Source organism: Chelonoidis abingdonii, chromosome 10 (genome assembly GCF_003597395.2).
Source record: "Chelonoidis abingdonii isolate Lonesome George chromosome 10, CheloAbing_2.0, whole genome shotgun sequence".
Taxonomy (NCBI): domain Eukaryota; kingdom Metazoa; phylum Chordata; order Testudines; family Testudinidae; genus Chelonoidis; species Chelonoidis abingdonii.
The window spans coordinates 15,079,584-15,094,601 of NC_133778.1; the positions used below are offsets into that span (position 1 = coordinate 15,079,584).

Sequence of the window (15,018 nt, forward strand, 5' to 3'; positions counted from 1 at the left end):
TTGAGGTCTTCAAACCATAATTTTGAGGATTTCAATAACTCAGTCATGGGTTAGGGGTTGTTATAAAAGTGGATGGGTAGGGTTCTGTGGCCTGCCTTGTGCAGGAGGTCAGACTAGATGATCATATTGGTCCCTTCTGACCTATGAGTCTATGAATCTATGAGTCTATGAAAACCGTTTCGATACATCAGCTCTACCAGCACCTCTCCATGGCACAGGTGGCAGAAATTGCTGTTCTTTAGTAATGTTTCTATTTAGAAGCATGTACTGTATGGAAGCAGGAACTTGAAATTAGTTTTATCAACACTTTAGACAGCATTGTACTTGAAAACTGCACCAAAGTGATCATGGACTGACATGAGTTAGCCTCAAGGAATGAAATGTGACCCGTTTCCTCCCCCGACCCCTACCCTGCTAAAATATACATTGGCTCTGAGTGAAATTGATTTCTGTAAAGTATTGAATCTACTCAGTGCCCAGTGAAAATGACTTTCTGAAAGCAGTTATCAGGATTTCTTTCTTAGAGATGATGATATCTCATCCCTCTGTGTGGTTGCCTGCACAGCAGATAGCTTTCAAATTTTCACTAAGTGTGTTTTCAAAGATAGGAGGAGGTTCATTCACACAATCTGATCTACACAATTGTGGCCTAGTGTCTTGATTTTGTGCACGTCCACAAACAATTCCTGACAGTTCTTTTGGCATATTCTATGCAATTCATGCATGGAATAATAATAAATAAATCAAGGCTTTGCATTTCTGCAGTGCCTGATCTGAACGTGTTTTACAAACATAGCTAACCTAGCTTCATAACTCTGAGAGGAAAATGCCCTTATTATCATTTTACAGATGGGAAACCAAAGCACAGAGAGGTTTAAGTGACTTGCCCAAGATCACACAGGGAGTCAATGGCCATGCTTACCCAATCTCTCTCCCCATCTACCCTGACTCCCCTGTCCTTGTGAAGCAAATGTCTAAAAAGATTCTCACTTCCTTTGTCAGACGGTCTGAATCTAGCTCAGAACCTTTGCAGAGAGGCTGTTCAGCTTGCAGGGGGTCCACTTCTGAATGCTAAATAAGCTCCCAGACTACACACTTGCTCTCAGCGGAGCTTAAAAAGAAATCTCTGACAGTGCACTGAGATGTTGGCATGGCAACGTGGAAGAGAAAATCTGCACCCCCCGGCATTCTTAGATGCAACAGAAGCTTGTTTATGTGACTTGTTATTTTTTAAACGATTTGATGGCAGCCCTCTTTGCTTGGGAGATTAGGGAGCATATCTTGCTTGTATGAATAGGCATATAGTTAACCTTTGCATGCCACGGTGTACCTACATTTAACTAGACACACATCTGGGCTGGTGGGAGGGGGAATATGTGCAGCTGGCTGTGCTGGAGAGAGGCTGGTTGAAGTTGCCGTGCCCTGCATTTGGGTTTGCGATTGTGGTTAGCAGTGAATTAATAGTGCATCAAAACCACAGGCATTAGTCACCATAAAAGGAAAATGAGAGACAGTGGATTGAAATGAATATAGGTGACTCGGTTAATGCTCTGCCCAGGGGCGGTGGTAAACATTGGCAGAGCTTCCCCCCACCAGGATCCTCGGGGACCACAAAGCTCGTGACTGCCAGAGGCTGCTAGCAAAGGACACGGAAACTTTAAAATGAGGCAAGTAATATACACTAAACCCGCTTGGGGCACAATCAGCCAGTGGAGTTACTCCAGGGATGAATTTGTCTGCTTCTTTGGAAGGAGTGATAAAGGAAAACATGCAATATTTCACCCACCTAGCTATTTTAACTCAGATTACAAGAAGAACTGTCAGAACCACTGCAAAGCAAAGCTTTATGCTTGTTTAATTGACCATCAGCAAAATCCTCTGGCCTCAGATCTGCACTTGGATGGGAGATTATACCCTAACATGGCCCAAGATGATAATGAAGTTTAAAGATAATCTAAAGACCCCTTGCCACCATCCCTCCCTGCTGAACTTTGTAATTCACGCCTGCGTTTTTGCCATTCTGCCAAGCAAAGAGGGTTTGTTCTGCTTGAATGAGAGAAACAAAAGACATTGCCTTTGGTACAGTGGGAGTGAGGGTGTGTCATGACAGCTATATTTCCTGCTTGAGCCAGCTGTGTCATTTGGAGCCACCGGCAGCCATCAATTTAGCAACGTCTGATGGAGAACTGACAAGTCGCTCCAGCCTCAGCTTCTCTCAGCAGCATGTTGCGAATGCTAAATAAGCTAAAATGGCCACAATAGGCTCAGATGACATTTTGTTCACTACCAACTTGTGCACATGGCCCCGATTCAGGAAGGGCATTTAAACACTTGCTTAACTTTTGACTCCAAAGGGACTTAACCACATAGTTAAAGATGAGCACATGCTTACATGCCCTTCTGGAATTGGGTTGCTTTCCTGAATCAGGGCCACAGCTGGTTTATATAATCACTTTTTCTAATTTCTGGTATCCGTGTGCCCTTTCCCCTTCCCCTCCTCTTGTTGTGTATCTTGCCCTAACTTAGATTGCAAGTTCAGGATGGGAGATGATATTTTCCTATGTGTTTTGTGGCATGTAACACAAAGAGCATCTCTGATTAGGTCAACTGCACGAGGCCCTGGCTGCTGCTGTGCTACAACTTAAAAATAATCATTATAAAATTCTCAGCTGTCTTTATGCAAGTGAAGACTCAGCAAAGTGACTTGGCAGTATGCCCTGTACAGGAGATGCTGAGTAAGAGCACCGTCAGTGCTACTGCTCCTTGGTCATTTGAGCTCAGGTGATGAGCAGAGGGGTTTGAGGAGGGAGACAGGTAGCCGTTCACAGTACAAATGCTCCTGGCACCACTAAGGAGCACTGCTGTGGGCCTCAGAGGATGAGCAAGACAGTTGTAAGAGCCAAAGATGAAGACATCTCTTGGGGGAGGAGGGGGCAGGGTGACCTGGCAAATGGAGCGCTAGGAGCCTGGAATCTATTTCTGGCTCTGCCACTACTGCTGTGTGAGCTTGGGTAAGTCACTTCACCTCTCTGTGCTGCAATTTCCCCTCCCAACCTTTGTGGGTCTTGTCTACCTAGTTTAAACTCTTCAGGGCAGGGACTGTCTGTTGCTATGTGTTTATACAGCTCCTAGCACAATGAGCCCTGACCTTGATTAAAGCCTCAAGACACTACTGTAATATCAATCATACTACTTCTGATACTCTAGTAATGGCAGAAGCACATTGGCCCATTGGACATAATGAGGGGAGAATCTCAAAACTCCAACTAGACCAGCCACTAACATGGGACAGAGGCAGTAACACTGGAAGGCAAAGTTCTGTCCAAGGAGAGAGGATGGGAATTATCAGCAATAAACAAATCAGCCCACAGTAGTGACTATAGCCACGGTCTGCTTCTTTGGGTACATCCAGACTATCCGTCGGATCGGCGGATAGTAATCGATTTATCAGGGATCGACATATCATGTCTCGTCTAGATGCGATATATCAATCCCCTAACCCGCTCCCGTCGACTCCGGAACTCCATCAGGGCGAGCATCAGTATCGGAGTCGACAGGGGGAGCTGCGGCCATCGATCCCACGCCATGAGGACAGGAGGTAAGTTGAAATAAAATAAGTTGACTTCAGCTACGCTATTCCCGTAGTTGAAGTTGCGTATCTTACATCGACATCCCCCTCCTCCAGTGTAGACCAGGCCTTTGCTGAGTGTACTTTAATGGACAGGATATTCCTTCTTCACGCAAGAAGTGAAGGCTGAAGCACAGAATCAAAAGCAGCAGCGATCTGTCAATTTCACATCCCTCACAGTAGAAGCTGGCTATACCAGAATGATAAGAGCATCATTAGAAATTTTTAAAAAGGCTGTTTCAGTGAATACAGGTTTTAGGATACATCATGCATTAAGAGCGTGGTTGGAATGATATGTTGTCAAAGATTTTTCAGCCACACATCAGTCTTGCTGTTCCAGTTGTTATATCACTGGGCTCTCCAATGCCATTACTGATGATGTTATCTGGGAACATCAACTGCAACAAGTTAGCCCTCTTGTTGCCATGACTACAGAGTTGTATTCAGCTCACATCTCCATCCGGAAAGAATCTTAGCTATTTATTTCTGGTTCTCTTATTATGCTAACATTATAAGAAAGAACACATTACAACTAATTAAAATAATAACTGGGCCAAATTATTTAATTATTTAACCGATACAACTCATTCGTTGTCTCTTCCAGCCAGATTCAACCTTGATATATGTGACTGTAACTTCCGTGGAGTTATTCTATGAAGGCTGGTGTAGGATGGGATTGTCAAAAGTGCCTGAACCATTAGAAGCATAGGCTGGAATTTTAAAAGGAGTTTTATGGCATTAGATGATTGACAGGTGAATTTCAATGGGTGCCTAATTCTCTCAGGCATCTTTGGAAATCCCAGCCATAAAAGTATTCGTGTTCCTAAGTCACTTAGGAGCTTTTGAAAATCCTTCCCCTAGGCATTCATGGGCAGACTTTTCAGAAGCATCTGTGCCTACATTGGGGTCAGATTTTCCAAAGAGCTCGGCTCCCATTTACGAACCTAAATAAGCAGGCATTCATCACACAGCGGCTCTCGCTGCTCTCAATAGGCACTATTGGGTGCTGAGCTCTTTTGCAAATCTGGACATTTCATGTAGGTGCCTAGATGGGAGCTGAATCCCTGCTAAAAGTCTGGCTGAGGACTTTCGAAAACCTGCTTCAACGCTTTTCTAAACATTGAAGCAGACAAAGAGTCAACATCCGGGCAGCATGGCAGCCTTGTCAGCTCAGAGAAGAGACATGATCTTAAAAACTGCACTCTGTAATGAAAAGGGGTGGCAAAGAGTTAAAATACAGTTTCCCAAATACTAAAAGAAACAGTGACTGATTTATGAAATCCCTCAGAGGAAGGGGGGAAACCAAACACGGGTGAGGATTGAACATCTTACCAAACTTAGCAAATGATCATGAAAGCCATAAAAAAAAAAAAAAAAAAGACAGAGGCAAGAGCAAATGCATTTGCAGCAGTTATTAAACAAACAGAGCCAGGGGACAGCTATTTTAGAAGGTGGGAGGGAGAATTACCCTGGCCTCATTCCCAGTCTCCTCCAAATGAACCACTGAGGAGGGGCTATACAAGAGTCTTAACAGAGAATGGTGAAAAGTGTTTCCCAAGGAATGCCCCAAAGAGCTTGCACTCGAAAGCTTCTGTCTATGCCTTCTCCAACAACATAATTTGATCACGTCTGATATATTCAGACAAGATGTCACAGAGAATGAGATTCATGTTACTTCTAACATGAAGTGCATGAATTTCAGATCTGTGAAATGCAATGTATGTTTGCTAGTGTCTATCAGCAAGCAAGATGCACGGTGTGTAGTAATTACTATCACAATATCCTGGGGAAAAGGAGAGAGACTGGCATGCTTAATTAAAGCTTCGTCCCTGTGGGACTTACCAATGAAACGATAAGAAGTATTCTTTGAGCTTTTTAAAAATAACGAATGAAAGGGAGTAAACACAAAAATCAGATTTATCTTTAGATCTCACTGATTTTCCTTCTCCGAGCTGTTTCCTTTGCTTCTCCTACCTCTTGTACTTTGATCTAAATGTATTCCAACTGAAAATGCACAGTTGAAACAAAAGGCAGGGACCGCCCCTCCCCCCCCCGCCACATGCCAGATGTTATACAACTCCAGCTGGAGCCTGAAGATGCTGTTTTAATTCTATTAACACTATGTCAGCTTCAAAACTGCAAGGGCTTTGGTGCAGTGTGAATAGCTGAATGAAGAGGAGAAATGCTGCAGTAATGGAGGGACTGCCAAAATCATCAACTCCCACTGTCTAAGCTCCCCTGGAGGGCAGAAGGCCGATGCCAACAAAAGCCCCATTAGCTTGCTTGCTGGTGCTGTGGAAGTATCATGATTAGTACCAGCAGTGGAGGGTGTGTGTGTGTGTGTGTCAGAGAGTGAGAGAGAGACGGGACAGGAGAAAGGAAGATTAAATTAGGGAAGGGATCAGAGAGAAAAAAGTATGAATGTATCAAGGACAAATTAATTATCAGGCTGAGGCAATTTCAGTGTGAAAGAAGCTGGTATACACATCCTACCATGCTCATGAGGCTGCAGTTCAGCCCCCCAAATCTCCCATTTAGGCTTGACAAATGCAGCAGCTTTTGGGAGCAGGTTTGCAGAGGTGCCTGAGACAAAGTGGGGAGAGGGTACTCTGGCTCTCTTTGGGGCTACTGGCCTGGTCCAGCTCCCATTAAAGTCAATGGAAGGTTTCCCCATTGGTTTTCAGTGAGAGCTGGGTCAGGCCCCAGTTGAGTACTAAGTGCTAGTGAACTTGAGCAAGTCTCTGAATCACCCTCCATGCTGCAGAGTCAGCACAAGCAATTGCGCACAATTGCTCCACTTGACTGGGCTCGGAATCCACTTGGCAGTGCGGTCGCTCAGCATTGCCTGGAGGAAGATCACAGTGTTTGTAAGGAGGGAGTGCAGGGGCCAGGCACAGACATGAGACCCTACACTGTATGTTACTTAGTTTTCTTGCGATGATATTCTTTCTGATCCAAGGAGTACAGTATTACCAGGCAGACTGGTGGTTCAGTGTCCTGACAGGTATATCTACACAGCCCACGACAGCTGTAAAAGTGGCTGCGCATACAAGCTTTTGAGAATGTTTTTAGCTGTTTTTAGAATGATAGCGTGAGACTGAGTCCATTGATGGGCTGGGAGGCTCACTGCTGCAGGCTGGGTAGATGTACCCATGGAGTGCTGCCATGTGGGAGACCCAGCTTTGATTCCCAGCATGGTGTATTCGCTTTGCAGGCCCTTAGAATGCTGAAGAGGCTACGGGTGCCTTTCCGTGGGGGTTGTGGATGAGAACAGCCCTGGCCAGACTCCTCAGCCAGGAGCCTGACATCTGTGAATTGTGAAACCTAAGCAACCGAGGGCAGTGTGCAGGAAAACAGTAGTATGGATTGGGGGGCTTTGTCCGTGTGATACTGTATGGTGGTTAAAGTGAGTGTGAGCATGCTCTCGATCACAGTCTCTCTCCTTGGGAAATGAGAATCTTAAAGCCAACTTGCAGGTACACACTGTTTCTGTTCTTCAGATTTAGTAACTATTCCAGCACGGCCCTTCAGTGCAGGATCCCCAGCTGCTTCTCTGGAGAGAGTTAATGCCTATTTACAGACTAATGGGTCAGGGAGGAGTTTTGTAAACATATTTCTTAAATGTCTCCATGCAGCAGTGATCACGATTAACCGCTCTATAAAACAAACAGCCCAATCAGGAAGTATGTGAATTCAGAGGGTAACAGGATTTGCTTCTCTTCAGATTTCTTTTCAGGCCATTCTCCCCTCACTGCCCTGAATTAGCTCCCCTGAGGCAGTGCTCATTGTTTCTAGCAGGGCAGATGTTATTTCATCCCTTTCTTTTTACTGTCATTACTTCCTTTCTGTGTGTTTCTCTTCTGTTTTTCTACTGTTTTCTGCCTCTTCCTTGCCCCCTTGCTCTGAGACCAAACTCTTTTTCTCTCCCTTTCTTTTATGCTCATCTCTCCATTCCCTTACCACAGGCCCTGTATCCCTCCTAATCCTTCCTTTCAGACTCACTCTCCGCTCGACCCCTAAGTTCGACCCCCAAGTTCACTCCCTCCCGTTACCTCCCTAATTCCCCGTAATAGTTCTACATTCCCCTTCTCCTCCTGTGTCACCTAGTGCCTATATTTTACCAATCTCTGGGCCTCACCAAAACACCCCCCACCGCAGAGCCCAAACATCTATCATGTACTCCTTCCCATACACCTCTCCGGTGGATTTATATTCTCTGGAGAGGGAGGCTGAGCTAGTCACTTGTCTCACTGCTGGGCCATGGTCTCCGCTGTAATTTTTCAGCAGCCTGTCCTCTCCCCGAATATTGGGGGTTGTGCAGATCAATGAAGCACTCTATGTTTGTCAGTCTGCCAGGACCAGCATTCAGCACATTAGCAAACAGCCATTTCTTCTCTGACATGGGACAAGACAACAAAGTACCCCAGCTTAGGCCACTATCCTGTGGCTCTGATAATGTCATTCCGGGAACTCTATCTAGTTGTTAAAAAGTAATTCATCAGGTAACTACATGAGCAATCCAAACCCCCTACGGCATAGCCCTACTTTAGGTATATCATGAAGAAAGAGATCAATTAACTGGGTCATTATACATAATGACACATTAAAACGGCTTATAAGGAAAAGATTTTACAATGAATCCAGCTATTTTTACCTCCAATTATATAAATTGGCCAGATTAGTCATCACATTACTGAATAAAAAAGAAATCCAATAACAATACATTTTAAATATACTAAACAAGCCTGATCATTTAAAATCCTTTGCAAGTTAAATATGTGTAGGATTTTGAATTAATAACTTACTGATGGTATTGTGAGGCATCAGTAGGATTCCAGAGCTATCCCTTCCAAATTCCTGACCAGGACTTTTCAGTGATCAAATGCTACTATCGCAGATTTTACAATGAGTCATGTGCATGCTGGCAGAAGACACTCCAAGATTATTCAGGATGGTGCAGATACTGATTCAAAGCCCACTGAAGTCAGTCCACTCAACAGTGAAGTATATATTTATAAAGTTTATACAGTAATATTCCCTTTAGAACACATATTTCACAAAACAACAGTTAGCTTCATGAGAGCTACAGTTCTGATCCTGTATTCCTGGAGCGCCCAATATATTCCTTGAAATTAATGGGCTGTGTGTGTGCACACACACTTACTGATTTATATGAATATTTTGGGTGTTCCAGGAATATACATAAATCAGAGATCTCTGGATCTATTCTATTCTCAATAACTGATAATGAAAGAATGCATTCATTTTACAGAAATAATTCATAAAATATCACTGCCAACACTTGCACTCTGTGCTGGCTACAAGTGGGGTAATCGGTGCTCTTGGAGTGCCAGAACATCTGACTTTCACAGCATTGTTCTCACAGTGTCTCATCATTATGATCACTCCTCCCAACACAAAGGCTTGCCAACCAAGCTTGATTTCATTCTTTCTTTAGAATACAAATTTGGTTGATAAAGATTTCTGTATAGACATAATATACGTAGACTTTTTAGGCTATGTCTACATTACAGCAGTAAGTCAACCTACACTATGCAACTCCAGCTACATGAATAACGCAGCTGGAGTCGACGCATCTTAGGTTGAGTTACTGCGGGATCTACACTGCGGGGGGTTGACAGGACCTTACTCTTTTTGTCAGGGGCAGAGTACAGGGGTCAACGGGAGAGTGATCTCCTGTCGATTTGGCGGGACTTCACTAGACCCGCTAAATCGACCACCGATGGATGGATCTCAGAGTGTTGATCACGGCTGTAGTTTAGATGTAGCTTAGTATTGCATGACTTTCTGATTACAAAATAAGCACTACAGAGTATCAGGGAAGCACATGTTAAATGGGAGAAAAGAAAGAAGGCTGAAGTGGACACTTTTATATTCAAGAGATCTGCTATGCTATTGCCCTTCCTTACACTTTATACAACAAAACGACATCAAGAATGACTTTCTAAGGACTATTCCACAAGCTTAAAGGTGGATCCTGCCCCACTCAGTCTTATGCCACTGACTTAAATGGGGGGCAAGATCAGGCCTTGAGTCTACCCTGCTGCAGTACCCTCACTGAAATTCCCCTCTGTTGATTTTGTTTCCATTTACAAGGGGGACATGGATCCTGTTCTGTAACTCAGCCATTGCCAGTACGATACCAAGGGAGATTAATCAAAGCCACTGCAACAGGCTGACACAGGGGATTCCAAAACTGAGGTCAGGCTCAGTGAATCTAAGGCAGATGCTAAAAGAGAGACACAACAGCAAATTTTAATAGCGCAACCCTAAGAATGTCACTTGCGGTGAGGTATTATACATGCTTCAGTGATAATGGTTGTTCCCCCCTTCAGTTTCAGAGTTGGGTGAGGTGCCTTTGTCTAAGCTGACTACCTCCAATGCTGGCTTTCCTCTCAGCCCTTGAGTTTTACAGCATGAGCTCTGTGATGGGGGGCAGTGCAGGAGTGGAGGAGACTCCACAACCATGGCAGAGGGAGACCACACCATGCCAGGCAGTGTCACAGGTGTTTGAGGGCGACATCTCAATTTCTTACTGGCATCTGAGTTAATCAGAGGCAGGTGAGCCTAGTTAGGCTGAAAGCCTTAAAATGGAACTGAGCTCTTCTCAGAAAAGATCAAGCAAGTGTCTAGTGACCAGAAGAGAGGTCCTGTTTGTACTTATGCTTCCATTTGGGTATTTTTTGTCCTGTACTTATAGACTACAGCATGAAAACAGCACAACCAGGGTTTCTTCTGCTTTGTGCTACCGTGGTTGCCCCAGAGAAAAACACTATAAATAAATTTGAAGCCCCAGTTTGGTTTAATTATATTGCTTTACCTTGGCTCCCTGTGCACTTTCAACTATAAGTTCTTAGAAGTGTGTTGTATTTTAGGTTATTATTAATCATTTGTATTACAGTAGCAACTAGAAGGCCTGACTGAGCTCAGGGCTCCATTGTGCTGGAAACTGTAGATACATATAACAAGAGTCAGTCTCTGCCTCAGAGAGCTTGCAAAGTAAATACCTAGATAGACAAAGCATGGGAGGGTAAACAGCAGTACAGGGAAGTAAAGAGGCCCAGCCAACCTCACACAGATTAGTGGCAGAGCCAAGACTTGAACTTCGGTCTCCCACCCCCTAGTCTAATGGTCCCGCCATTGGACTATACCACTTCAACTTTAAATACCTTATTGGCCAACCCCTTGCCTCTGAAAGCATTACCTAAAATATAAGAGAAATCATGGAATTAGCAAGATGTTTGCCGCTGTGCACTGCCAGAGCCTCGTCCCATCTCATTCCCCATCTGCACACTGTACAATTAGATTATATGGCCTATCTTAGGTACTTACATGGGTCCCATCACTGTAGCCTCTCAATGCCTCATGCTCTTCAATGTATTTATCCTCACAACCCCCCAGTGAGGCAGGGAGGTGGTATTATCCCCATTGTACAGATGGGGAACTGAGGCACAGAGGAACTAAGTGACTTCCCCCAGGTCACACAGTGAGTCTATAACAGAGCAGGGAACTGAACCCTGACCTCCCAAGAAAACATGACCTATCAGGAAAGGCTGAAAGAATATGGTATGTTTAGCTTTCAGAAGAGAAGACTGAGAGAGCCTTTGACAACAGCCTTCAAATAGGTATAGTGTTGTTATAAGGGGCTGATGATTAATTCTTCTCCATGTTCACTAAGGGTAGGACAACAAATAATCAGCTTAACTCGCAGCAAGGGAGATTTAGGTTAGATCTTAGGAAAAACTATCCAGCTATAAGGATGGTTAAGCACTGGAACAGGCTTCCAAGGGAGGCTGTGGAATCCCCATCACTGGAGGTTTTTGAGAACAGGTTCGACAAACACCTGTCAGGGATCATCGACCTGCCTCGGTGCAGGGAGCTGGAGTAGAGGACATTCTGAGGTCCTTTCCAGTCCTACATTTTTACAATTCTATGTCCAAGGGTACCTCTGTAACCACTGGGCCATCCTTCTCCTAGTACTTGTAAAGTACCAAGCATACAATATAATAAATATAATGAGCGGAGATTGTGGGTGATTAAAAAAGCATTATGTACAGGGACAGATTTTTACTGTACGCACCCCTAGGCACAGCATCTTTAGTGCCCCCTCCTGCCTACAGCTGACCTTTGTGTCACACAGTTTTAGAGAGGGCAAGCGCCCCTACAATGCAGACACCCCTAGACACGTGTCTACTGTGCCTAACTGGAAATCTGGCCCTGACTACATTATGACTATTTGTTGCTAAGTATAGAAGGAAGTTAGATTACTGGGAAGGGAAAGGGATCCTTCTACCCAAAGGACAACCATGAACATGTCTGCACTAGTGCTTGCACATCAGGTTTACTTTATCTCCGGGCTTCTGAGTTGCTGCTAACCACAAGGATAATCTTTCAACATTTAAATCTACATATTTTTTAACAGACCTATCATTTCCAGCACAATCTCTTATGAAACTACTTTAGTGTCTGGAGATTAAAAACTGTCTAATTGCTGAGAAATTACAGGTAGCATAAAGTGCTGTCAATGGCCAGTAAATGGTACTAAAATGATCTTCTTAGCATGCATGGATGCATGCATTGAGGGCAGCAGTGTCTGTAAAAGAGAAATTCCCTTGCATTGTGCATTTAGGGCTTAAACTGTGAGTTTTGCAAAGGAAAGATTGCGGTTTGCTTTGAAAATAAGAAGCCCATCTTGCATATTTCATTAATTTTGATACTATCAGATTTTTTTTCATCAGGTTGAATCCTAAAGTCCTTATCCAATTTACACACCAATGAAACTCCCAGTGATTGCAAGGGCAGATATGCCTGCATCAAGACAGAAAACACACAGAAGGCCAGAATATAGCACCCTTACTAATGTGAGTAGTCCCTTTCTCCATGAATTTCAGTAAGATACTACTCAATGGAATGGTGACAGAATCTGGCCCTGAGCAAAGACTTCAGGATTTCCCCTAGGAAAAGGAGAACAGTATCACACAGCAACTGATTGGTTTTTTTGCTTCATGTTATCACAATAGGCCTGAATCTTATCTCCCCTACACCAGAATATCCACAGAGCTCCTTGGGGTTTACACCTGACTTTCACCAGTCAAAAACCAGGCCTAATGTCATATATTATTTAATGTTTATATAGCGTATTGCCAGCTGTCCTGAATTAGGATCAGGGTCCTGCTATGGTGAGCATGGTACCTACACAGATGAAAAAAACATGGTCCCTGTCATGAAGGGTTTGGGCTACCCCATCAAAGCCCAAAGTTTTATGTTACAAGTCTCATTTTTGCAGTGAAGCAATTAAAAGGATAGCAAAGGAAGTACGTATAAAAAGCAAACACCATGGCTCTGCCCTCTGAGAGCTTGAACTGCACATGTGGGAAAATGCAGTGTGTTCACCTTCAGTCCAAAGTGACCTCAAAGCAAGACATTATAGGAGAAAGAGAGGGTGGGCTGGAGTCTGGCTTTGTCACCTGCTGTTTCTCTGTCTCCTGTGGATAGCTCTCCATTGATCCCATTCTCTTTGGTTCTAGAGTATGTGCCCTGTTGCCCACGTTCACCATATCCTGCTTCCTCATCCTCTCTGTATGGAAATCCATTGGCACTTCTGACCAATCCGGCACCTGCACCAGCTTGCTCCTTAATTTCAGGGGAATGCGGGTGTGAAGAAGCCTCTGTTAGTTGACTTGAAGTCCAGTGCGGTGCCTTGGCTTCATCCTTCCTATCATCTGCCATTTTTCCTCTCTTTCTTTGTCCTGTAATTACATTAGTAAGATAGATCAGCAGTGATCTGGGGTGGTTTCCCCGGCTCATTGTTTACAACCCTAGCATAGCACATACACATTTCTCAACTACATTGTCAGGGAACCCCAAACCACTGTCAGGCAAGAGGTTTACAAGTAAATCAAAGTTCACTCTGCACATGACTGAGTTGCTTTAAAAAAGAGTATTAAACTGTACGAGCCAGATTCAGATTGACTTCAATGGATTACGCTGGTTTCTGCCACTGATTTCTTGATGGAAGATCTTTCATGAATCAGTTTTGGGTTCAGTGAGTTCAAAAACACTTGGACACAAGTAATGGCAAATGACTTATTCCTCATGGAAACAATGACATCTCCTGGTGATGGAGGAGGAGAATGTGATAATGACTCTTTAGCTACAGCTAATATTATTAATTATTAGCAGTATTGCAGTAGCACCTAGAAGCTCCAGTTATGGACCAGGACCCCACTGTGCTCAAACAAAAAGATGCTCCCTGCCCCCATATACTGCCAGACATGGCAGAAACAATATTCATGAACATTCATTTAGATTCTGACCCTGTGTTTGCCTTTACCACATTTAGATCCCTTCTTATTCATGAGTTGCAAACATTCACACACATTTCTTCTGTTCACATAAATGTTTGGGGAATAGCTGCTCTTCAGACAAGCCGTTGTGAATAAAGGTATTTATGCATGAACACAAATAATATAACGCTATTCCTCATTTGCTATTTTCCTGTTTAAAATGTTTCATTCATTCCATTAGGGAGCAGAAAAAGTACCATGGGACTTCGGCCTTGTCTTCACTGTACAAAAAAGTGTGGTTTTCTATCAAGAGTTAGCAATCTTAATGGACAATCCTAGTGGAGAAAAGGCACAGTAGTTTTTACCTTGCTATAGTTAGTCGAGCTAAGCTCCAGGTGGGAAGGGCGTCAGGCTGACCTTGACTAGCTAACAAGCTACGTCATGGCTAAAGATTACTTGCACCTTATCTCCAGTACAATGTAAAATCTTGATGCAAAGAACACACATTTTTTTATCAGTGAAGACAAAGCCATAGTTGGCCAATCACAAAGAGTGAACAGTCTAACAAAGCAGTTTGTGAATAACAGATAGGCTGAAAATTGCTTGTCAAACCTATTCTGTAGATACTTAGGATAAACAAACATATTTACAGGAATCGGGATCAGTTTGTAGCTGATTTGCAAACAGAACAAAAGGCTAAATTGTCTGATAATTTATACCCAGCAAATAATTTCCGCCATTCTAATCATATATTGACTTTCTGAGCTACTAGTTTTTCTTTTAATGAAAAATCCTGTTGAAATAAGAATGTTAGTGTTCAGTTACAATAAAAATATCAGTCACTCTAACTCCCATATAAAAGTGACAAACATATATACTAACCTGCAGAAATATAGCATTGTGTATATTACGTACTAGATAGCATACTTCTTTGGGGAACACTGGACTGAGTAAAGACCCTATAATATTTTCTCTTTGCTGTAGTGAAAATAGGAAGCTTAGCAAAATCACAAGGTGCATTGGGGTGGACAGAAGGATTTATGCATCTCAGTCAGCCACAAAAAATATGATACTGTTTTATAT

The 15,018-nt window shown here is 43.4% G+C and overlaps 1 protein-coding gene across 15 annotated transcripts in view; it reads right to left on the minus strand.

The window, feature by feature from the left end:
- The window catches only part of MAP2 (microtubule associated protein 2), a 344,861-nt gene that overhangs the window by 88,579 nt on the left and 241,264 nt on the right, over positions 1–15,018 (minus strand). For all 15 annotated transcript variants that reach the window (XM_032765038.2, XM_032765043.2, XM_032765047.2 and 12 more), the window contains one exon: positions 13,117–13,398. In XM_032765038.2, coding sequence (XP_032620929.1) covers positions 13,117–13,378 — 262 coding nt within the window. In that variant the 5' untranslated portion in view covers positions 13,379–13,398. The remainder of the gene's footprint in view (positions 1–13,116; positions 13,399–15,018) is intronic.